Source organism: Mobula birostris, chromosome 24, assembly GCF_030028105.1.
Source record: "Mobula birostris isolate sMobBir1 chromosome 24, sMobBir1.hap1, whole genome shotgun sequence".
NCBI classification, from domain to species: domain Eukaryota; kingdom Metazoa; phylum Chordata; class Chondrichthyes; order Myliobatiformes; family Myliobatidae; genus Mobula; species Mobula birostris.
In genome coordinates, this window is record NC_092393.1 from 1,647,169 (window position 1) to 1,671,123 (window position 23,955).

At 46.9% G+C, this 23,955-nt stretch overlaps 1 protein-coding gene across 1 annotated transcript in view; it reads left to right on the top strand.

Annotated features, from left to right (window-relative positions):
• LOC140187201 (protein HID1) overlaps positions 1 to 23,955 on the top strand; it is a 251,216-nt gene that overhangs the window by 105,258 nt on the left and 122,003 nt on the right. Inside the window, exon 7 of the mRNA XM_072242269.1 lies at positions 3,450 to 3,672. Within this exon, the coding sequence (XP_072098370.1) occupies positions 3,450 to 3,672 (223 nt within the window). The remainder of the gene's footprint in view (positions 1 to 3,449; positions 3,673 to 23,955) is intronic.

Below are 23,955 nucleotides of genomic sequence, written 5' to 3' on the forward strand. Positions count from 1 at the left end.
GATCTGGGGGTACTTGTCCACAGATCCCTGAAAATTGCCTCACAGGTAGATAGGGTAGTTAAGAAAGCTTATGGGGTGTTAGCTTTCATAAGTCGAGGGATAGAGTTTAAGAGTCACGATGTAGTGATGCAGCTCTATAAAATTCTGGTTAGGCCACACTTGGAGTACTGTGTCCAGTTCTGGTCGCCTCACTATAGGAAGGATGTGGAAGCATTGGAAAGGATGCAGAGGAGATTTACCAGGATGCTGCCTGGTTTAGAGAGTATGCATTATGATCAGAGATTAAGGGAGCTAGGGCTTAATCTGTGGAGAGAAGGAGGATGAGAGGAGACGATGGAGGTGTACAAGATAATAGGAATAGATAGAGTGGATAGCCAGCGCCTCTACTGCTCAATACAAGAGGACATGGCTTTAAGGTAAGGGGTGGAAAGTTCAAGGGGGATATTAGAGGAAGGTTTTTTACTCAGAGAGTGGTTGGTGCGTGGAATGCACTGCCTGAGTCAGTGGTGGAGGCAGATACACTAGTGAAGTTTAAGAGACTACTAGACAGGTATATGGAGGAATTTAAGGTGGGGGGTTAAATGGGAGGCAGGGTTTGAGGGTCAGCGCAACATTGTGGGCCGAAGGGCATGTAATGTGCTGTACTATTCTATGTTCTAAAACTTTTAAAGAGCAACAGAAGGTAACTAAAAAGGGAATACGTGGAGGAAAAATGAGGTACGAAGGTAAACTAGCCAAGAATATAAAGGAGGATAGTAAAAGCTTCTTTAGGTATGTGAAAAGGAAAAAAATAGTTAAGACCAAAATTGGGCCCTTGAAGACAGAAAAGGGTGAATTTATTATGGGGAACAAGGAAATGGCAGATGAGTTGAACAGGTACTTTGGATCTGTCTTCACTAGGGAAGACACAAACAATCTCCCAGATATAATAGTGACCAAAGGGCCTAGAGTAATGGATGAACTGAAGGAAATTTATATTAGGCAGGAAGTGGTGTTGGATAGACTGTTGGGTCTGAAGGCTGATAAGTCCCCGGGACCTGATGGTCTGCATCCCAGGGTACTTAAGGAGGTGGCTTTAGAAATCGTGGATGCATTGGTAATCATTTTCCAATGTTCTGTAGATTCAGGATCAGTTCCTGTGGATTGGAGGGTGGCTAATGTTGTCCCACTTTTCAAGAAAGGAGGGAGAGAGAAAACAGGGAATTATAGACCGGTTAGCCTGACGTCGGTGGTGGGAAAGATGCTGGAGTCAATTATAAAAGATGAAATTACAACACATTTGGGTGGCAGTAACAGGATAGATCTGAGTTGACATGGATTTATGAGGGGGAAATCGTGCTTGATTAATCTTCTGGAATGTTTTGAGGATGTAACTATGAAAATGGACAAGGGAGAGCCAGTGGATGTAGTGTACCTGGACTTTCAGAAAGCCTTAGTCCCACATAGGAGATTAGATGGCAAAATTAGGGCACATGGTATTAGGGGCAGAGTACTGACATGGATTGAAAATTGGCTGGCTGACAGAAAACAAAGAGTAGCGATTAACGGGTCCTTTTCGGAATGGCAGGTGGTGACCAGTGGGGTACTGCAGGGTTCAGTGCTGGGACCGCAGCTGTTTACAATATACATTAATGACTCAGATGAAGGGATTAAAAGTAACATTAGCAAATTTGCAGATGACACAAAGCTGGGTGGCAGTGTGAAATATGAGGAGGATGTTATGAGAATGCAGGGTGACTTGGACAGGTTGGGTGAGTGGGCAGATGCAGTTTAACGTGGATAAGTGTGAGGTTATCCACTTTGGTGGTAAGAAAAGGAAGGCAGATTAATATCTAAATGGAGTCAAGTTAGGAAAAGGGGAAGTACAGCGAGATCTAGGTGTTCTTGTACATCAGTCACTGAAAGCAAGCATGCAGGTACAGCAGGCAGTGAAGAAAACTAGTGGCATGGTGGCCTTCATAACAAGGGGAATTGAGTATAGGAGCAAAGAGGTCCTTCTGCAGCTTTACAGGGCCCTGGTGAGATGACACCTAGAGTATTGTGTGCAGTTTTGGTCTCCAAATTAGAGGAAGGACATCCTTGCTATTGAGGGAGTGCAGCGTAGGTTCACAAGGTTAATTCCCGGGATGGCGGGACTGTCATATTTTGAAAGATTGGAGCAACTGGGCTTGTATACACTGGAATTTAGAAGGCTGAGAGGGGATCTTATTGAAACATATAAGATTATTTAAGGGATTGGACACGCTGGAGGCAGGAGGCATGTTCCCGCTGATGGGTGAGTCCAGAACCAGAGGCCACAGTTTAAGAATTAGGGGTGGCCATTTAGAACGGAGTTGAGGAAAAACTTTTTCACCCAGAGAGTGGTGGATATAGGGAATGCTCTGCCCCAGAAGGCTGTGGAGGCCAAGTCTCTGGATGTTTTCAAGAAAGAGATGGATAGAGCTCTTAAAGATAGCGGAATCAAAGGTTATGGGGATAAGGCAGGAACTGGATACTGATTGTGGATGATCAGCCATGATCACAGTGAATGGCAGTGCTGGCTCAAAGGACCGAATGGCCTACTCCTGAACCCATTGTCCATTGAATGAGTATGATGTTCCTGGCCACTGTGAATCTCTTGCAACACCTCCTCCGCAGCTCCCATCGCTCCTTCCAAGCTTCTCTATTCCTGCTTCATGACAGTGAACATATTTATCAAAAAGAATGAACATAAAAAAATGTGGAGTTGTCTAATTTATAGTAGATATGATGAGGAAAAGCAAAGATGTGACTGTTCTCCTGCTCTTAACTTATGAAAAGCTGTCAACCTGAACCATTAACTCTGTTTACTGTCTACCCATGTGATGTTTATTTATTTATTCATTTATTGACATAGCGTGGAATAGGCCATTCCGGCCCTTTGAGGCATGCCGAGCAGCAATCCTTCAGTTTTAATTCTAGCCTGATCATTGGATAATTTATAATGACCAATCAAGTTACCAACCAGTATGACTTAGGAATGTTGGAGGAAACTGAAGCTCCCAGAGGAAACCTATGCGGTTATGGGAAGAATGTACAAACTCCCTCTCCGTCATCTGCTCAACCTCTGCACCACTGCTGTGGGGACACTTACCTCCTATCACTGTTGTGTGGTCGCTGACTGACTGCTGACCCAGCCCCACTGTGTTGTCCGATTACTCAACCAGCCCCATAGTGTAGTTGCTGACTGATCGCTGACCCAGCCGCTCTGTGTGGTCACTGACTGTCCACCGACCCAACCCCACTGTGTTGTTGCTGACCGACCATTCAGCCAGCCCCACTGTGTAGTCACTGAATAACCATTCCGACCTGGACTTTATATCTTTTGTGACTCCTATCTCCCTGTTGTGTTGTGTTTGATTTAATTAAAAGATGTACAGTCTGCTCCATTAGCTGGCCTGACTAATCTGAGGCTGGCTGCTTTGTTTCAGGCACGCTTTGCCACTGTTTACATCGCTGCTGAATGTTGTATGTGCCTACGACCCTGTAGGGTATGGGATTCCATACAACCACCTACTCTTCTCTGACTACCGAGAGCCGCTGGTGGAGGTGGCTGCCCAGGTTCTCATCGCGACCCTGGATTACGATGCCTCCACCAGCCTGAATCCGTCGGTGGATGGGACCACCACGAGTACAGCCATGGATGACACAGAGGTGAGCTCTTGTGACACTCACTCACAGTGTGAGTGACAGCTTCGCTGCTTCCAGCAAACACAGCATGTTCTGTGGTTCCGATGTTCATGTCAGGATGAGACAGTAAGATGGTGCTGAGGCCAAGATCAGGTTACAGATAGGTATGGGCTGACCACCATAGGGGCTGGTGAAACTGTGCATTCTGCTGCGTTTTCTGCTTCCTGGAACCCCTCCCTATGTTAAAGGGAAAAGAAGGTTCAAATTTATGAAGATCTTATGCAGGTTTGTAGAGTTGAGCATCACTGGCAAGGCCAGATTATATCACCTGTCTTTAATTATGCTTGAGAAGGTGGAGGTGAGCCTTGAACAATAGCAAGCCTCTGGTGACGGTGCTTCCATGGTGCTGTAGGGGAGAGAGTTCCAGAATTTAGACCTGGTAACTGTGAAGGGTCAGTGATGTATTTCTATGTCAGGCCAGTACATGATTTGGAGAGCACCTGGCAGAGTCCCCATGTACCTGCCTGCTGGGTCCTCCTTGTGGTGGAAATAATATTACAGCTTTTAAAAGATAACAGACCATAGCGTTTATTTGGTTGGCCTGGTTCTATACATACATCAATAGCAAGAGGATAACCAGGATGAGGGTGGAACGACTCAAGAATAAAGGGGGGAACATTTGCTTTGGTGTGGAGAATGTGAGTGAGGTACCTAATGAATACTTTGCTTCAGTATTTACCAAGGAAAAGGATATGGAGGACCAAGAGATTATTATTGAGTGTATAAATATGTTAGGGCATTTAGAGGTCAAGAAGGAGGAAGTGCTGGTCCTCGTAATGATTATCAAGGTGGATAAGTCCCCAGGGCTTGATGGGATTTACCCCAGGTCATTGAAAGAGGTGAGATATGAGATTGCTGGAGCTTTGACCAGTACCTTCATGCTCTCTCTAGCCACAGACAAGGTCCTGGAGAACTAGTGTGTGGCTAATGTTGTTCCTCTATTGAAGAAGAGAAGAAGGGAAAATCTTGGGCACTATGGACCAGGGAATCTCAGCGTCATTTGTAGGGGATTTGCTGGAGAAAATTTTTAGGGATAGGATAGGATAGGATATATGAGCATTTGGAAACCCATGGCCTAGTAAGGAGACAAAACATGGCTTTGTGCAGAGCAGGTCATATATTACCAACTTGATTGAGTTTTTTCACAAGGTGATGAGAGAGATTGGTGAAGGTAGGACAGAGGATGTTATCTCCATGGATTCTAGTCTAACCCTCACTTTACCTAGTGGCATGATCCCCCTGCCCAACCAAACCTTAGAATTCCCGTTTGGGTGGATGCTGTATGATGTGTCCTCTGTTTCAAATCAGTACCCCGAAATGACAAGCCGTACACAGTATGCAGTTAAACAATTAAGATTTTATCACTTTTATTTGAACTATAGAATTAGTAGAGAACCCAAAATATAAACTAAAAGGTGCCAAAAATAATAATTAGATCATAACACCATTAGTTTCAACTTCATCATGGATAAAGATAGATCTGGTCCTAGGACTGATCATAACACCATTAGTTTCAACTTGATCATAGATAAAGATAGATCTGGTCCTAGGGTTGAGGTTCTGAACTGGAAGAAGGCCAAATTTGAAGAAATGAGAAAGGATCTAAAAAGCGTGGATTGGGACAGGTTGTTCTCTGGCAAGGATGTGATTGGTAGGTGGGAAGCCTTCAAAGGAGAAATTTTGAGAATGCAGAGCTTGTATGTTCCTGTCAGGATTAAAGGCAAAGTGAATAGGAATAAGGAACCTTGGTTCTCAAGGGATATTGCAACTCTGATAAAGGAGAAGAGAGAGTTGTATGACATGTATAGGAAACAGGGAGTAAATAAGGTGCTTGAGGAGTATAAAAAGTGCAAGAAAATACTTAAAAAGGAAATCAGGAGGGCTAAAAGAAGACATGAGGTTGCCTTGGCAGTCAAAGTGAAGGATAATCCAAAGAGTTTTTACAGGTATATTAAGAGTAAAAGGATTGTAAGGAATAAAATTGGTCCTCTTGAAGATCAGCGTGGTCGGCTATGTGCGGAACCAAAAGAAATGGGGGAGATCTTAAATGGGTTTTTTGCATGAAGTCTATGGAATTAAGGGAAACTGGCATGAAGTCTATGGAATTAAGGGAAACAAGTAGTGAGATCATGGAAACTGTACAGATTGAAAAGGAGGAGGTGCTTGCTGTCTTGAGGCAAATTAAGGTGGATAAATCCCCAGGACCTGACAGGGTATTCCCTCGGACCTTAAAGGAGACTAGTGTTGAAATTACAGGGGCCCTGGCAGATATATTTAAAATGTTGGTGTCTACAGGTGAGGTGCCAGAGGATTGGAGAATGGCTCATGTTGTTCCGTTGTTTAAAAAAGGATTGAAAAGTAATCCGGGAAATTATAGGCTGGTAAGTTTGACGTCAGTAGTGGGTAATTTATTGGAGGGAGTACTAAAGACAGAATCTACAAGCATTTGGATAGACAGGGGCTTATTAGGGAGAGTCAACATGGCTTTGTACGTGGCAGGTCATGTTTGACCAATCCATTGGAGTTTTCGAGGTGTTTACCAGGAAAGTGGATGAAGAGAAGGCAGTGGATATTGTCTACATGGACTTCAATAAGGCCTTTGACAAGGTCCCACATGGGAGGTTAGTTAGGAAAATTCAGTCGCTAGGTATACATGGAGAGGTGGTAAATTGGATGAGACATTGGCTCAATGGAAAGAGCCAAAGAGTGGTAGTAGAGGATTGCTTCTCAGAGTGGAGGCCTGTAACTAGTGGTGTGCCACAGGGATCAGTGCTGGGTCCATTATTATTTGTCATCTATACCAATGATCTGGATGATAATGTGGTAAATTGGATCAGCAAATTTGCTGATGATATAAAGATTGGAAGTGTAGTGGACAGTGAGAAAGGTTTTCAAAGCTTGCAAAGGGACTTGGACCAGCTGGAAAAATGGGCTGAAAAATGGCAGATGGAATTTAATACAGACAAGTGTGAGGTATTGTACTTTGGAAGGACAAACCAAGGTAGAACATACAAGGTAAATGGTAGGGCACTGAGGAGTGCAGTAGAACAGAGGGATCTGGGAATACAGATACAAAATTCCCTAAAAGTGGCATCACACGTAGATAGGGTCATAAAGAGAGCTTTTGGTACATTGGCCTTTATTAATCAAAGTATTGAGTATAAGAGCTGGAATGTTATGATGAGGTTGTATAAGGCATTGGTGAGACCGAATCTGGAGTATTGTGTTCAGTCTTGGTCACCAAATTGCAGGAAGGATATTAATAAGGTTGAAAGAGTGCAGAGAAGGTTTACAAGGATGTTGCCAGGACTTGAGAAACTCAGTTACAGAGAAAGGTTGAATAGGTTAGGACTTTATTCCCTGGAGCGTAGGAGAATGAGGGGAGATTTGATAGAGGTATATAAAATTATGATGGGTATAGATAGAGTGAATGCAAGCAGGCTTTTTCCACTGAGGCAAGGGGAGAAAAAAAACCAGAGGACATGGGTTAAGGGTGAAGGGGGAAAAGTTTAAAGGAACATTAGGGGTGGCCTCTTCACACAGAGAGTGGTGGGAGTATGGAATGAGCTACCAGATGAGGTGGTAAATGCAGGTTCTTTTTTAACATTTAAGAATAAATTGGACAGATACATGGATGGGAGGTGTATGGAGGGATATGGTCCATGTGCAGGTCAGTGGGACTAGGCAGAAAATGGTTCGGCACGGCCAAGAAGAGCCAAAAGACCTGTTTCTGTGCTGCAGTTTTTCTGTGGTTTCTATGGTTTCTGGACAGTTTGTGCACAACGTTGGAGCTGACGCAATGTCCTCGGACCACCATTCGATTTCCTCCGAACTCCGGTGGGCCCCGAGCCCCCTCTCGGGGTCCGCCCCGCTAAGTAGCTCACGGCATCTCTCTGCGTCTTCTCTCTTCATCCCCATGGGGCGATCTGACCAAAGTCTGTGAGGAAATATAGCTTTCACACACAAGAAAGCATAACATCTGCTGCTTAGCAACGGTAACCGAAAGTCAAGTTATCTATGATTATAACCCAAATATGCTGCTATAGAGAACCCCTCACATCAGCAGTTAACATTGCAAAGCAGCCATCTTATTAGCCTTAGCAGTTTACATGAAAAAGAAACCCCTTACACCAGTAAGGTGTTTGACAAAGTCCCTCAGGGGCGGCTAATTAAGGTGCATGGAGGATGCATGGCTCATTTGGCTGACTGGATTCAGAACCCCAGAGAAGGCAGGGGTTAGTGGTTGAAGGGACTTGTTCGAGCTGGATGTCTATAATCAGTGGTGTTCTGCAGGGATCTGTGTGAGACCTCTGTTGTATGTGATATATAAAAATGGCCTGGATGAAAGTGTGGATGGATGGGTTAGTAAACTTCTGGATGATACCATGTGAAGTTGTGGATAGTGTGGAAGACTGGTAAAGAATGCAGCATGATATAGATCGGTTGCAGATACTGACAGAGAAACAACAGATGGAGTTTAACCCAGATAAACGTGAGGTGTTGCACCTAGTTAGGGCAAATGCAAGTGTAACTCTCACTTTGGCCAGCAGCTTAATATAGGGGGTGACAACCCCTGGCCCAGCCAAACTTTCAAGAAATCTTGTTTAGGGGGATGCTGCGCAATGTGTCCTGTTACAAGTCAGTACCCCGAAATAACAAACAGTACACAATATGCGATTAAACAATTGAGCCCCTCTGATCCCAGCTCTCATCCATGCCGGGTCTTTACCATCCCCTCCGACCTTCAACTGTCTGAGGCAGAGTGCTGTGTCCACAGTTAGGGCCTCACCTTTGTCCCCCTTCGCCCACACCTCAGCGAGTTCCGCATTCGCCATGATGCGGAACTCTTCTTCCGCCGTCTCCGTCTCCGAGCCTACTTCTTCAGCAAGGACTCTTCCACCCCCACTGATGACCCCTTCTCCCGTCTTCAATCCCCCTCTTCTTCATGGACACCCCGCTCTGGTCTTCTGCCTGCTCTGGATCTCTTTATCGCTAACTGCTGACGGGACATCAACCGTCTCGACTTGTCCCCATTCTAACCTCACTCCTTCAGAACGCTCTGCTCTCCACTCCCTCCACACTAATCCTAACCTTATTATTAAACCCGCCGATAAGGGGGATGCTGTTGTAGTCTGGCGTACTGACCTCTACCTTGCCGAGGCACAGCGACAACTCGCGGATACCTCCTCTTATTTACCCCTCGATCGTGACCCCACTAAGGAGCACCAGGCCATTGTCTCCCACACCATCACCGACTTTATCCGCTCAGGGGATCTCCCATCCACTGCTACCAACCTTATAGTTCCCACACCTCTCACTTCCCGTTTCTACCTCCTACCCAAGATCCACAAACCTGCCTGTCCTGGCCGACCTATTGTCTCAACTTGCTCCTGCCCCACCGAACTCGATTCTGCATACCTCGACACGGTTTTATCCCCCTTTGTTCAATCCCTTCCTACCTATGTTCATGACACTTCTCACGCTCTTAAACTTTTCGATGATTTTAAGTTCCCTGGCCCCCACCACTTTATTTTCACCATGGATGTCCAGTCCCTATGTACTTCCATCCCCCATCAGGAAGGTCTCAAAGCTCTACGCTTCTTTTTGGATTCCAGACCTAATCAGCTCCCCTCTACCACCACTCTGCTCCGTCTAGCGGAATTAGTCCTTACTCTTAATAAATTCTCCTTTGGCTCCTCCCACTTCCTCCAAACTAAAGGTGTAGCTATGGGCACCCGTATGGGTCCTAGCTATGCCTGCCTTTTTGTTGGCTTTGTGGAACAATCTATGTTCCGTGCCTATTCTGGTATCTGTCCCCCACTTTTCCTTCGCTACATCGACGACTGCATTGGCACTGCTTCATGCACGCATGCTGAACTCGTTGACTTTATTAACTTTGCCTCCAACTTTCACCCTGCCCTCAAGTTTACCTGGTCCATTTCCGACACCTCCCTCCCCTTTCTAGATCTCTCTGTCTCTGTCTCTGGAGACAGCTTATCCACTGATGTCTACTATAAGCCTACTGACTCTCACAGCTATCTGGACTATTCCTCTTCTCACCCTGTCTCTTGCAAAAATGCCATCCCCTTCTCGCAATTCCTCCGTCTCTGCCACATCTGCTCTCAAGATGAGGCTTTTCCTTCTAGGATGAGGGAGATGTCTTCTTTTTTTAAAGGAAGGGGCTTCCCTTCCTCTACTATCAACTCTGCTCTTAAATGCATCTCCCCCATTTCACGTACATCTGCTCTCACTCCATCCTCCCGCCACCCCACTAGGAATAGGGTTCCCCTGGTCCTCACCTACCACCCCACCAGCCTCCGGGGTCCAACATATTATTCTCCGTAACTTCCGCCACCTCCACCGGGATCCCACCACTAAGCACATCTTTCCCTCCCCCCTTCTCTCTGCATTCCGCAGGGATCGCTCCCTACGCGACTCCCTTGTCCATTCGTCCCCCCCATCCCTCCCCACTGATCTCCCTCCTGGCACTTATCCGTGTAAATGGAACAAGTGCTACACATGCCCTTACACTTCCTCCCTTACCACCATTCAGGGCCCCAAACAGTCCTTCCAGGTGAGGCAACACTTCACCTGTGAGTCGGCTGGGGTGATGTACTGCGTCTGGTGCTCCCGATGTGGCCTTTTACATATTGGCGAGACTCGACGCAGACTGGGAGATCGTTTCACTGAACACCTACGCTCTGTCCGCCAGAGAAAGCAGGATCTCCCAGTGGCCACACATTTTAATTCCACATCCTATTCCCATTCTGACATGTCTATCCACGGCCCCCTCTACTGTAAAGCTGAAGCCACACTCAGGTTGGAGGAACAACACCTTATATTCCGTCTGGGTAGCCTCCAACCTGATGGCATGAACATCGACTTCTCTAACTTCCGCTAATGCCCCACCTCCCCTTCGTACCCCATCTGTTACTTATTTTTATACACACATTCTTTCTCTATCTCTTTCATCTGTCCCCCTCACTATACCCCTTGCCCATCCTCTGGGTCCCGCCCCTCCTTGTCTTTCTTCCCGGACCTCTTGTCCCATGATCCTCTCATATCCCCTTTGCCAATCACCTGTCCAGCTCTTGGCTCCATCCCTCCCCCTCCTGTCTTCTCCTATCATTTTGGATCTCCCCCTCCCCCTCCCACTTTCAAATCCCTTACTCACTCTTCCTTCAGTTAGTCCTGACGAAGGGTCTCGGCCCAAAACGTCGACTGCACCTCTTCCTAGAGATGCTGCCTGGCCTGTTGCGTTCACCAGCAACTTTGATGTGTGTTGCTTGAATTTCCAGCATCTGCATAATTCCTGTTGTTTGAGCTTTATAATTCTTAATTTGACTATATGATTAGTAAAGAAAACAAAAAACAGAAAAGAGCCCATTCTCATAAAACAGTCTAATGTGCAAATGTTGGAGCCCACTGATAAACCGGTTGTCCACCATCGACCTCCTCCGATTGTCGCTGACCTTCGGACCCTCGTTCCAAGTCTACTCCGTCTGGCGGTCTATCAACTCTCTCCATTCACGTTTTCTCTCCTCATCTCTCCCTGGCAAAAGACGGCGAAAATCTCTTTCCCAACCACACAAGAAAGAACAACATTTCTCTCATTGGATAGCCCCCGCATTCCAAAACCCCGTTATCTGTAGTCACAGCCCAAAGATTACTGCTACAGAGAAACCATTACATTAGCAGTGAATCCTTACAGCATGTTACACTCTCTCCCCCCCCCCCCACCAAATTTAGTCATGTCCTCATGACTTTGAGATAATTCACCAACCCTTCCTGCAAAACAGAAAGCCCAATTCAGGTGTAAAAGGCAGTGACATACTCCCCAACACGGTAGGGGTCACACTCTGTTTCCCTGCTGCTACATAGGAAGCCTATCGGGTGGTCTCCTAATTCTCTTGAGACCTCCGCACCTCCTAATCTAACTCTTCAGGTTCTGACACTACTGGAGATACTTCCGGTCTACCTGGCGAGGCCTCCCCCGATCTATCACTTGTGCCCACCTGCAATTCGGAGCCTTTGTCCTGTGGCCAAACCCCATTTCCTCCCCTGCAGAGTCCTGCTGCAACCCAGGCTGTCCACAGATAGCACCCCCTCACTTCACTTGTCTCAGTGGGAGAAGGGTCGGGAGTCTCTTAATCAATGGGGAGTTAGCGAAAGGCAGCATATACCACACATCCAGGTCCTCATCCTCCGAATCAGTAGCCCTCTCAAGGGTGTGTGCTGGCCTAACTTCACCTGTTGGGGGCCCGATAGTTGCCCTGCGTTTCTGCAGAGTCCTCCTACTAGGTGTAGGCTCAAGTCAGGCCCTGGGTCTACCTGCAGCTCTTGACCCAGGGGCAACAGGTGGTTCCAATGGAGAATCTTGACAGGCCCATTCCCTTCCTGTGGTTTCACCTGGAAAGCTGGTAGGTTTGGCATCTGACTGTCCACTACATAGGGCGTAGCCACCCGGCGGTCAGTCAGCTTGTGCTTTCCAGGTAGCCTCAAACTGCTTAGGAGGACTCTGTACCCCGGCAGGAGTTGGGAGAACCTCACCTTTTGATCATACCTTCTCTTATTTCCTTGATTCTGCTTGGCTGCCGCGATCCCAGCTAATTCATAAGCCCTTTTCAGCTCTCTTCTTATATCAGACACAGACTTCAGATAGGTCTTCAGAGGTGAGTCACCCTCGTTAGTCCCAAAACAAAGGTCAATGGGCAACCTTGCCTCGCGCCCAAACATCAGATAATATGGCGAGTACCCAGTAGCTTCATTTCGTGTACAGTTATAACCGTAAACCAGATGCCCAGTATGTTGACTCCACCTGCTCTTCTTGCTGATCTCCAGGGTCCCGAGCATGTCTAGCAAGGTCGGATTAAACCTCTCTGACTGGGGATCACCTTGCGGGTGATGGGGCGTGGCCCTCGACTTCTCAACTCCAAGCATGCCCAGTAACTCATGGATGAGTCTGCTTTCGAAATCCCGTCCCTGATCACTATGTGGTCGTCTGGGAAGGGAATAAATGAAATACTTCTCCCAAAACGCTTTTGCCACCGTAGACGCCTTCTGGTCCTAGGTAGGAAAAGCCTGAGCATACCTGGTGTAGTGGTCCGTGATGACTAAGACATTTGCCCTGTTGCTGGCATCGTGTTCTATTGACAGGAAATCCATACACACCAGGCCGAGGCCCTGCACTCTGCAGGTGAGACAAGGGAGCTGCCCGCGTAGGCAGTGTTTTCCGCCGTATGCATCGAATGCACAACTTGCAGTATTTTTCGACCTCCGACTTCATTTGGGGCCAGAAAAACCAGTCCCTGAGCAATCCATAGGTCTTTTCCACCCCCAAATGTCCAGAACCATCATGAAGTGATTTCAATGCAATCCTCCGATACTTCTCGGGCAGAATCAGCTGGCAATGCCAGGGTTGGTCTGGGGCTGACATGATCCAGTATAAGATCTGTTTCTTCAACTCCAACAGAGTCCATTCTCGTAGTAATGGAGGCATCGACGCGTGTTTTGTCCTCTCCACCTGAGCCATATCTCCCTTTTTGACTGCCGCCCAAATGGTACCAATGCCTGATCATCTCGCTGAGCAGCAGCCATTTCCCCAGAACTCAATTCCGGCGGCTGATTTGTCTTCAGAGCAGTCAGGTTACAATAAACTTGGGGGATTTTGGAAAGGAGCAACAAAAACAGGGTTGTTATCATGGGTGACTTTAACTTCCCTAATATTGATTGGCACCTGATTAGTTTCAAGGGTTTAGATGGGGCAGAATTTGTTAAGTGTGTCCAGGATGGATTCCTGTCACAGTATGTGGACAGGCCGACCAGGGGGAATGCCATACTAGATCTAGTACTAGGTAATGAACCGGGTTAGGTCACAGATCTCTCAGTGGGTGAGCATCTGGGGGACAGTGACCACCGCTCCCTGGCCTTTATAATTAACATGGAAAAGGATAGAATCAAAGAGGACAGGAAAATTTTTAATTGGGGAAAGGCAAATTATGAGGCTATGAGGCTAGAACTTGCGGGTGTGAATTGGGATGATGTTTTTGCAGGGAAATGTACTATGGACATGTGGTCGATGTTTAGAGATCTCTTGCGGGATGTAAGGGATAAATTTGTCCCGGTGAGGAAGATAAAGAATGGTAGGGTGAAGGAACCATGGGTGACAAGTGAGGTGGAAAATCTAGTCAGGTGGAAAAAGGCAGCATACATGAGGTTTAGGAAGCAAGGATCAGATGGGTCTATTGAGGAATATAGGGAAGCAAGAAAGGAGCTTAAGAAGGGGCTGAGAAGAGCAAGAAGGGGGCATGAGAAGGCCTTGGCGAGTAGGGTAAAGGAAAACCCTAAGGCATTCTTCAATTATGTGAAGAAAAAAAGGATGACAGGAGTGAAGGTAGGACTGATTAGAAATAAAGGTGGGAAGATGTGCCTGGAGGCTGTGGAAGTGAGCGAGGTCCTCAATGAATACTTCTCTTCGGTATTCACCAATAAGAGGGAACTTGATGATGGTGAGGACAATATGAGTGAGGTTGATGTTCTGGAGCATGCTGATATTAAGGGAGAGGAGGTGTTGGAGTTGTTAAAATACATTAGGACAGGTAAGTCCCCGGGGCCTGACGGAATATTCCCCAGGCTGCTCCACGAGGCGAGAGAAGAGATTGCTGAGCCTCTGGCTAGGATCTGTATGTCCTCGTTGTCCACGGGAATGGTATCGGAGGGTTGGAGGGAGGCGAATGTTGTTCCCTTGTTCAAAAAAGGTAGTAGGGATAGTCCGGGTAATTATAGACCAGTGAGCCTTACGTCTGTGGTGGGAAAGCTGTTGGAAAAGATTCTTAGAGATAGGATCTATAGGCATTTAGAGAATCATGGTCTGATCAGGGATAGTTAGCATGGCTTTGTGAAGGGCAGATCGTGTCTAACAAGCCTGATAGAGTTCTTTGAGGAGGTGACCAGGCATATAGATGAGGGTAGTGCAGTGGATGTGATCTATATGGATTTTAGTAAGGCACTTGACAAGGTTCCACACGGTAGGCTTATTCAGAAAGTTAGAAGGCATGGGATCCAGGGAAGTTTGGCCAGGTGGATTCAGAATTGGCTTGCCTGCAGAAGGCAGAGGGTGGTGGTGGAGGGAGTACATTCGGATTGGAGAATTGTGACTAGTGGTGTCCCACAAAGATCTGTTCTGGGACCTCTACTTTTCGTGATTTTTATAATGACCTGGATGTGGAGGTGGAAGGGTGGGTTGGCAAGTTTGCAGACGACACAAAGGTTGGTGGTGTTGTAGATAGTGTAGAGGATTGTCAAAGATTGCAGAGAGACATTGATAAGATGCAGAAGTGGGCTGAGAAGTGGCAGATGGAGTTTAACCCGGAGAAGTGTAAGGTGGTACACTTTGGAAGGACAAACTCCAAGGCAGAGTACAAAGTAAATGGCAGGATACTTGGTAGTGTGGAGGAGCAGAGGGATCTCGTGGTACATGTCCACAGATCCCTGAAAGTTGCCTCACAGGTGGATAGGGTAGTTAAGAAAGCTTATGGGGTGTTAGCTTTCATAAGTCGAGGGATAGAGTTTAAGAGTCGCGATGTAATGATGTAGCTCTATAAAACTCTGGTTAGGCCACACTTGGAGTATTGTGTCCAGTTCTGGTCACCTCACTATAGGAAGGATATGGAAGCATTGGAAAGGGTACAGAGGAGATTTACCAGGATGCTGCCTGGTTTAGAGAGTATGCATTATGATCAGAGATTAAGGGAACTAGGGCTTTACTCTTTGGAGACATGATAGAGGTGTACAAGATAATAAGAGGAATAGATAGAGTGGACAGCCGGGGCCTCTTCCGCAGGGCACCACTGCTCAATACAAGAGGACATGGCTTTAAGGTAAGGGGTGGGAAGTTCAAGGGGGATATTAGAGGAAGGTTTTTTACTCAGAGAGTGGTTGGTGCGTGGAATGCACTGCCTGAGTCAGTGGCGGAGGCAGATACACTAGTGAAGTTTAAGAGACTACTAGACAGGTATATGGAGGAATTTAAGGTGGGGGTTAGATGGGAGGCAGGGTTTGAGGGTCGGCACAACATCGTGGGCCGAAGGGCCTGTACTGTGCTGTACTATTCTATGTTCTATATCGTCATCAGAAGCCCCCAGTTGATCCACAGCTCACTCCTGCTCCTCCTTTTCCTCTGCCTTCACGGTGATGGCAAACTGACACATGGCCTTCACCCCCGGGGCAGGATCGCTCATTCCTGACCAGTTCCTCATGCGCCTGTCGGGACAAAGCAGCTGCATCAGTGTTCCTGCTTCCTGGCGAATACTTCAGGCTGAAATCGTAGGCAGACAATGCCGCCAACCACCGATGGCCCATGGCATCCAGTTTTGCCGAGGTCAGGGATTGTTGTCCGTCCTCACCTCAAAATTGGCCCCGAAGAGGTAGTCACTCAGCTTATCCACCACCGCCCATTTCAGCGCCAGAAATTCCAACTTGTGCTCAGGGTAGATTTTCTCTGGAGGTGACAGACTCCGGCTGATAAATGCAATGGGCCTCAACCCGGAGCCCTGATCCTGATACAGGACGTCTCCTAAACCCTCTCAGCTGGCATCCATGTGCAGTACATACTGCAGTCGGGGTGTCTGCAAAAGCCAGCATCAGCACCGGGGTCAGCAGCTCCTTCAGTGACTAAAAGGCCTCCTCACATTTTGTATCCCAAAGGGCTCCGAAGGGCTAAGATACTCTCCACCCTCCTACGCTTTTCTCCCCCTCCCTTTCTTCCCCAAGGGAGGGTAACCGCACAGAAGCTGATTCAGTGGGTGACTCACTTTCACATAGCCTTTCACAAACCTCCGATAGTAACCATAGAACCCGAGGAACAAGCGCAGAGCGATCACAGTCTGGGGTCTTGGCCAAATGGTAACCACCTCGATCTTAGCTGGGTTGTTAGCTACTCCATCACGTGAGACTAGCTGCCCATCATAGCTAACAGATGTTTGGCAGAACTGGCTCTTGTCCAGGGAAAGTTTTAACCCTTCAGCTTCAGGCGGCCCAGCACCTTCAGTAGCCTCGCTTCCAAGGTGGATCCAGATACTCTGAGGTCATCCAGATATACCAATACTTCAAGCAAGTTCATATCCCCCATCGTCTTCTCCGTGACCTGCTGGAAGGTTACGGGAGCTCCCAAGGTGCCCTGGGGCATCCTTTTGAACTGGAAAAATCCCAGGGGACATATAAATGCCGTTTTCTCTTTGTTGGCCTCACTCATGGGGATCTGGTAATATCCACTCCTCAAGTCCAGCACACTGAACCACTTCACACCACTCAGGCAGGCCAGTGTGTCTTCAAAACTCAGGACAATATACTGGTCAGGGATGGTGCACCTGTTCAGAGTCCTATAGTCCACACACATCCAACCTTCCCATTCTTCTTTCGGATCACTACTATTGGGAACACATAGGGGCTTTGGGACTCGGTGATGATCCCAGCTTCCTTTAACTTACACCAATGCTGCCGAATGTCCTCCACTGCTGCAGGGCCTGTCGCCACGACCTTTCTGTGCACAGGGTATCCTCAGTCACCCGGATAGTGTGACGCGTGCTCTTGGAACAACCAACATCAAACTTGTCAGTGGAAAAGGCACCTTCCAGCTTCAACATCTTCTCTACCAGTCTCCTCTTCCAACCTGCAGGAACCAGGGAGTCCCTGAAGTTGAATGACTCAGCGGTCAACTTTCCCCCTTTTCCCAATAGTTCCTCCCCGGCGTGTCTCACTAGGACACTAGACATTACCGTCACCAGGAACAAATGTGCCAGGGGCATCCCCCACTAGAAGGTGACCTCCCTCTTCATAGTGTTCCTGACAATCACTGCCATCCTGCTTGCTTGTACAACCGAGGGCTTCTGCGATTAGGACCTCACCAGTACCCCAGCAGGAAATCCTGACTCCCCTTTGTGGTCTTCTGGAGTGTCCACTAAGAGGGCCTCGCACTTAGGCACTCCGGGAAATTTGGGTGTCCGCATCACTCTCATTACTTCCCTGGGCTGTACTACCATTGGCTTCAACTGGGTGAACAACACAGTCCCTCGTGTAAATTTGGTATCCGGGCTGATGCAGCCACGCACTTCCTGAAAAGCAGCTCGAAACACTGGGTGCACGGACAATGTTCCCAGAAAGTTCTCACCGGCCTTCTCCTTGCAGGCCCCCATGAGCCTCCTCACAAGAAGGGTGTTGGTCCCCACCAGAATTGAAACACACCTTTCTCAGCAGGGTCCGGACAAACCGGCACCAATGTATCAAGGACCTCAGACACTCCCACATCGGCCTCCGAGAACTCCAGCTTCACTGACAAATTACCGTCGTACGGATAATCACTAGCACTAAGCCCCGAGATCTCCAAGTGATCTGATTAGGGTCAATGGTAAATTCTTCAGATACTGGTTGTAAAACAAATGGTACAACGTGACCAGCGACCCGGTGTCGAGATGGCTTTAGTGTAAATACCCTCTATTGGTAGCGACACACTGGATCATGGACCCACTAAGCCTTCAGGAATTGGGCTCTTCGCTTTCAGGGGTTCCTTGGTACATTGCTGGGACCGTGTTCCCCCAGAGACACCAGGCCCTTCCCTCACTGGGTCTCCTCTACGTTTTCCCAACGATTCTCTGTGCTTAGGTACCCGGGGGCGCACTCTCCTTCCGGCATGACGCTTGCTGCCAGCAGCCCTCCGCATTGTTCGTCCCCTTGGGGGATCCGCCTCGCCACCAACTCCATCATATGGGGGGATCACAACCACTGATAACAGCCGACATATCTCCGCTCTCAACTCTGCCACAGTCTCCTCTACTGCTCCCCGGGATAGACTATCTGTGGTCACTTTACCACAGGGGGACTACTACCGAGGACTGTACCCTGCTGACGGAGTCCTCCCGCGCTTCCGACACATTCTCTTCCCGTACCTCTCTGATCAGCTCACCAAAAGATGGAGGGGGACGTGTCTTACGAGACTGTCGGAGACCCCAAGCAATCAGGTCATGGGACTGGGCGCCCCTGGCTATCTGGTCCATTCTTAACTGATCCATCTCAGCCGCCTGAATGACCCCTCTGTGCCGCAAACAATTTAGCTGCCTCTCTAGCCGAAAAATAAAACCAGAAAGTTTCTCCCCCTCTCCTGACGCATGTTCTGAAACCCCATCGTGAGCTCCACTGGGCTTCCTGTTGGCCAAAGGCATTGTCCAGTGCTTGCATGGAATTGACAGCTGCCGCTACGGGATACTGCAACCTGATGGCTCTCACAACGTCAGCAGCCTGCCCATTCAAACTCTCAACCAATCTCTGTTGCTTTATGTCATCAGATCACTGCCACTCATCTAACAACTGAGAGGTGCGCTCTGCCCAAGTCTCATACTCCTCCTCCCCTTTAGGGGTGGGCGTTCTTCCAGAGAATCGGCGGAGCCTGCCACAACTGTGATGTTGAATTGGATTTTTCTATTTATTTGCCAGAGAAGTAAGGGTGGATACTAGTCAGAATTCTCACTCTTCACCAGGGGATGTGGACTAATTAGACATACCAAATCCAACCACTCCTTCCCCTCACTCCTCAGAAACGAGAGAGCCTTGCCTTTGCAATCTCCACCCCCCAGCTACCGCTACCCCAGCGCTGGTCTGCGTTAAAACAAGAATTGCGCCAGTCATTTCATCAAACTTCCGTCCACAATTGCAACTTTAACAGTACTTAACAAGTAAATTAACAATTCATCCAGAGTACAAATATTTACACCACTGGTTCATTGCTCAGGGTAATCGCACAGCATCCAATGGAATCACTCCCAGACGAGCCCCCACAATTGTAACTCTCACTTCGGCCAGCGTCTTAATATAGGGGATGATAGCCTCTGGCCCGGCCAAACTTAAGAAATCTCGTTTGGGTGGATGCTGCGCGATGTTTCCCCTTTACAAGTCAGTACCCCGAAATAACAAACAGTACACAATATGCGATTGAACGATTCAGCTTTATAATTCTTAATTTGACTATATGGTTAGTAAAGAAAACAAAAAAAAAACAGAAAAGAGCCCATTCTCATAAAACAGTCTAATGTGCAAACGTTGGAGCTCACTGATAAGCCGGTTGTCCACCATCGACCTCCTTCGATTGTCGCTGACCTTCGGACCCTCGTTCCAAGTCTACTCTGTCTGGTGGTCTACCAACTCTCTCCATTTGCGTTTTCTCTCCTCATCTCTCCCTGGCAAAAGACGGCGAAAATCTCTCTTCTAACCTCACAAGAAAGAACAACATTTCTCTCATTGGATAGCCCCCGCATTCCAAAACCCCGTTATCTGTAGTCATAACCCAAACATTGCTGCTACAGAGAAACCATTACATTAGCAGTGAAACATTACAGAGAGGCCATTACATTAGCAGTGAAACCTTACAGCATGTTACACAAGGAGAGTACACTGTTAGGGGAAAGATCCTTAACAGTCTTGCTGAGCAGAGAGATCTTGGGACCCAGGTTTATAGTTCCTTGGAAATAACTACACAGGTTTATAAGGTGGTTAAGAAGGCTTATGGAATGCTTGATTTTGTTAGTCGAGGCACTGAGTTTAAAGGTCAAGAGGTTATGTTGCTGGTTAGGCCACATCTGGAGTACTGCGTACAGTTCTGGTCGCCCCACCATAAGAAGGATGTTGAGACTTTGGAGAGGGTGCAGAAGAGATTTACCAGGATGCTGCCTGGTTTAGAGGGCATGTGCTATCATGAGAAGCTAGACTTGAGTTATTTCCTCTGGATTAGCGGAGGTTGAGGGGAGATCTTACGGAGGTTTATAAGATAATGAGAGGCATAGATAGAGTAGACAGTGAGTATCTGTTTCCCACGGCTGAAAAGTCAAATACCAGAGGGCTTGCATTGAAAGTGAGTGGGGGTAGGTTCAAGGGGGATGTGAGGGGTAAGTTTTTTTAACTCAGAGAGTGGTGGACACCTGAAATGTGCTGCCTGGTATGGTGGTGGAGGCAAGTACATTAGAGGCTTTTAAGAGTTGTTCAGATAGGGACATGGATGTGAGGAAGATGGAGGGATATGGACACTGTGTAGGTAGGTGGGATTAGTCTTTGAGTGTTTGTGATTTTATTTTTAGCTGGTTCAGCACAACACAAAATGACCTGTTCCTGTGCTGTATTGTTCTATGGCTCAGGTTAAAGATTACACCCAAGATTTGACAATGGTAATATCACTGAATGTCAAGAGTGGGTGGTTGGACCCTCTTTCACGCTGTGCCTTCGATACAAAAGTATTGCTGAGTGCAGCATGGACTGCTTGATTTGCTGAGGATTTGTAAATATAATTGAATTTTATATAATCATGAGTGAACGTCTCCACTCCTGACCTTGTGATGGAATAAATGCCATTGATGAAACAGCTGATGATGATTGGGTCCAGGACACTGTCCTGAGGAAATCCTACAGTTGGGTAACCTGCTCACTAAATGCACTATCCATGATGTCCTCCCCGGTGAATCCATCCTCAGCTCCAGCTGTACAATGTGGTCAGTCAGGAGTTACACCTGGACACATTTCCTGCGCACGTGTTGGCCAAAGATATTAGAAGTCTCCCAGATTTTCCATGTGTTGCAGGTGGAGCATTGCATGTATTTGAGTTCTGTTGACAAATTTATAAATTCCAATATTGATGCTGCCCTCATCCACATCTCCTCCATTTCCTGAGCATCCATACTCACCCTATCTTCCCACCGCATTACAGGGGTAAAGTGCCTTTTGTCCTCACCTACCACACCATGAGCCTCCACATCCAACACATCAAGAGTTTCAGTTGTTATTCAGACCAAACATCAGAATGGAAAAACAAATAACACCCAGTGAGTAGCATCGTTAATGAGAGAGGTCAGAGGAAAATGGCCAGACTGGTTCAAGCTGACAGGAAGGCAACAGTAACTCATATAACCTCACATGACTGCTGTGGAGGTTTCTGAATGGAGAGTACATTGGACCTTGAAGTGGATGGGCTCCATATAGCAGCACAAGACTATACCTGATTGCACTACTGAGGGCACTTTATCTTGTATCTAATAAAGTGGCCACTGAATGTATTTTAAAAGAACAGAACTCTGAATAAGGATCCCTGGGAAGTTTAATAGTACACCTCCACCCTGCATGATAAATAACTTTCACTATTAGTCCCAAGTTCCTTGTACTGATTTTCCATCCATATTGCTACAGAGCACTTTGATACTGCAGGCTTCAGTCTTGGTGCCAAGCATGTTATCTGGTTGCTTTTTGGAAGTCCATATGTCCCACATTAACTGCATTATCACCATCAGCCCCCTTTGTTGTTTCATATCAAGTTAGTTAGACACACTTCACCTTTCACAAATCATGCTGGTTTTCACTCCTCTCACCTCCTGCGGTTGTATCCTGTCTGAACCATGTGATTCTACTATTTTAACTTCCACTGGACCCATCCCCTAAGTGCATGTCCTTTATGAATTTTTGTTCCATCAAGGATTTCAACTCTTATGTCCATTGTTGAGACACCGGCAGTATCGCCTTCCATGGTAAAGACTGATGTGAAGCACTCACTTCTTAACTCAGTCATGCCCTGTTTCTCAAGTAGTTTTTCCTTTTGTGCTTTAATCAAGACCAATTTGTCTGTTACCACCCTTTTACTGTTGTCATACATGGATTCTTTTGGATCCCTTTTTCATTATTGCTGTCAGACTTATTTTCCTTCTCCTTCTCCCTCTTTATTCCCTCCTGAACTTCCGGTAATCCACTTCATTCTCACTTGATTAAAAAAAGGCATCTGTTGTTTTTCATTTCTTTAATTCTCTTATCTCCTGATCATTCATGGAACTTCAGTTAGTTTTCAACCTCTGTACTGTATCTAAAAATAGTCTCTTATCTTTAGGCTTTCTGGTGGTCTGACATTTTGTTTGCAATTTATCTTGAACAGATCTGTTCTTATCCCATTGTAGCTGGGCTTTCTCCAGCAAAATGCAGTCTTGGAGTCCATGTACTTTTCAGCAGCTAATGTAAATTTTATAATGTTAGGATCGCTATTTTCTTGTTATTCCACACTGATACTTGCTCTTCTTGGTGTGGCTTATTTCCCAGAACCAATCCAGAAATGTGGCTAGTGTCTTGATCAAGTTTATTTTCCTGCGGGCATTCACAATAAAGAAACAAGAAGCTCAATAAAATCAATGGAAGACTCCCCTCAATAGGACGAACAGACAATCAACGTGCAAAAGACAACAAAAAAGGAAATAATAAATAATAAAAAAGACCATGAAATTGAGTCTTTGAAAACAAGTTAATAGGTTGTGGGAACAGTTCAGTGATGGGCTGGGTGAAGTTATCCCCTGTAGTTTAAGATCCTGATGGCTAGAAAATGGAACATTAAAATCTACAGCACATTACAGGAATCATCAATAGGATGGGTGAAGTACCGGAGGATTGGACGGTTGCCAATATTGTGCCAACCATGTCACCTATTCTAGAAACTGCCTGGAATTCCCCTACTCCATAGCCCTCTATTTTTCTCAGTTCCATGTACATATCTAAGGGTTTCTTAAAAGACCCTGTTGTATCCGCCTCTATCACTGTTGCTGGCAGCACATTCCACGCACCCTCCACTCTCTGTGTGGAAAAACTTACCTCTGACATCCCCGCTGTACCTGCGTCCAAGCACCTTAAAACTATACCCCCTAGTGTTAGCCATTTCAGCCCTGGGATAACCTCTGGCTATCCACGCGATCAATGACTCTCATCATCTTACACACTTCTATCAGGTCACCTCTCATCCTCTGTCACTCCAAGGAGAAAAGGCAGAGTTCACTCAACCTGTTTTCATAAGGCACGCTTTCCAATCCAGGCAAAATCCTTGTAAATCTCCCCTGCACCCTCTCTGTAGTATCCACATCCTTCCTGTAGTGAGGTGACCAGAAATAACGCAGTACTCCAAGTGGGGTCCAACTAATGTCTTGTATAGCTGTAACATTACCTCACGGCTCTTGAACACAATCCCACAGTTGATGAAGGCCAACACACCATATGCCTTCTTAACAGCACTATCAACCTGCGCAGCAGCTTTGGGTGTCCTATGGGCACAGACCCCAAGATCTCTCTGATCCTCCACACTGCCAAGGGTCTCACCATTAATATTATATTATGCCCTCAAATTTGACCTCCCAAAATGAACCACTTCACACTTATCTGGGTTGAACTCCATCTGCTACTTCTCAGCCC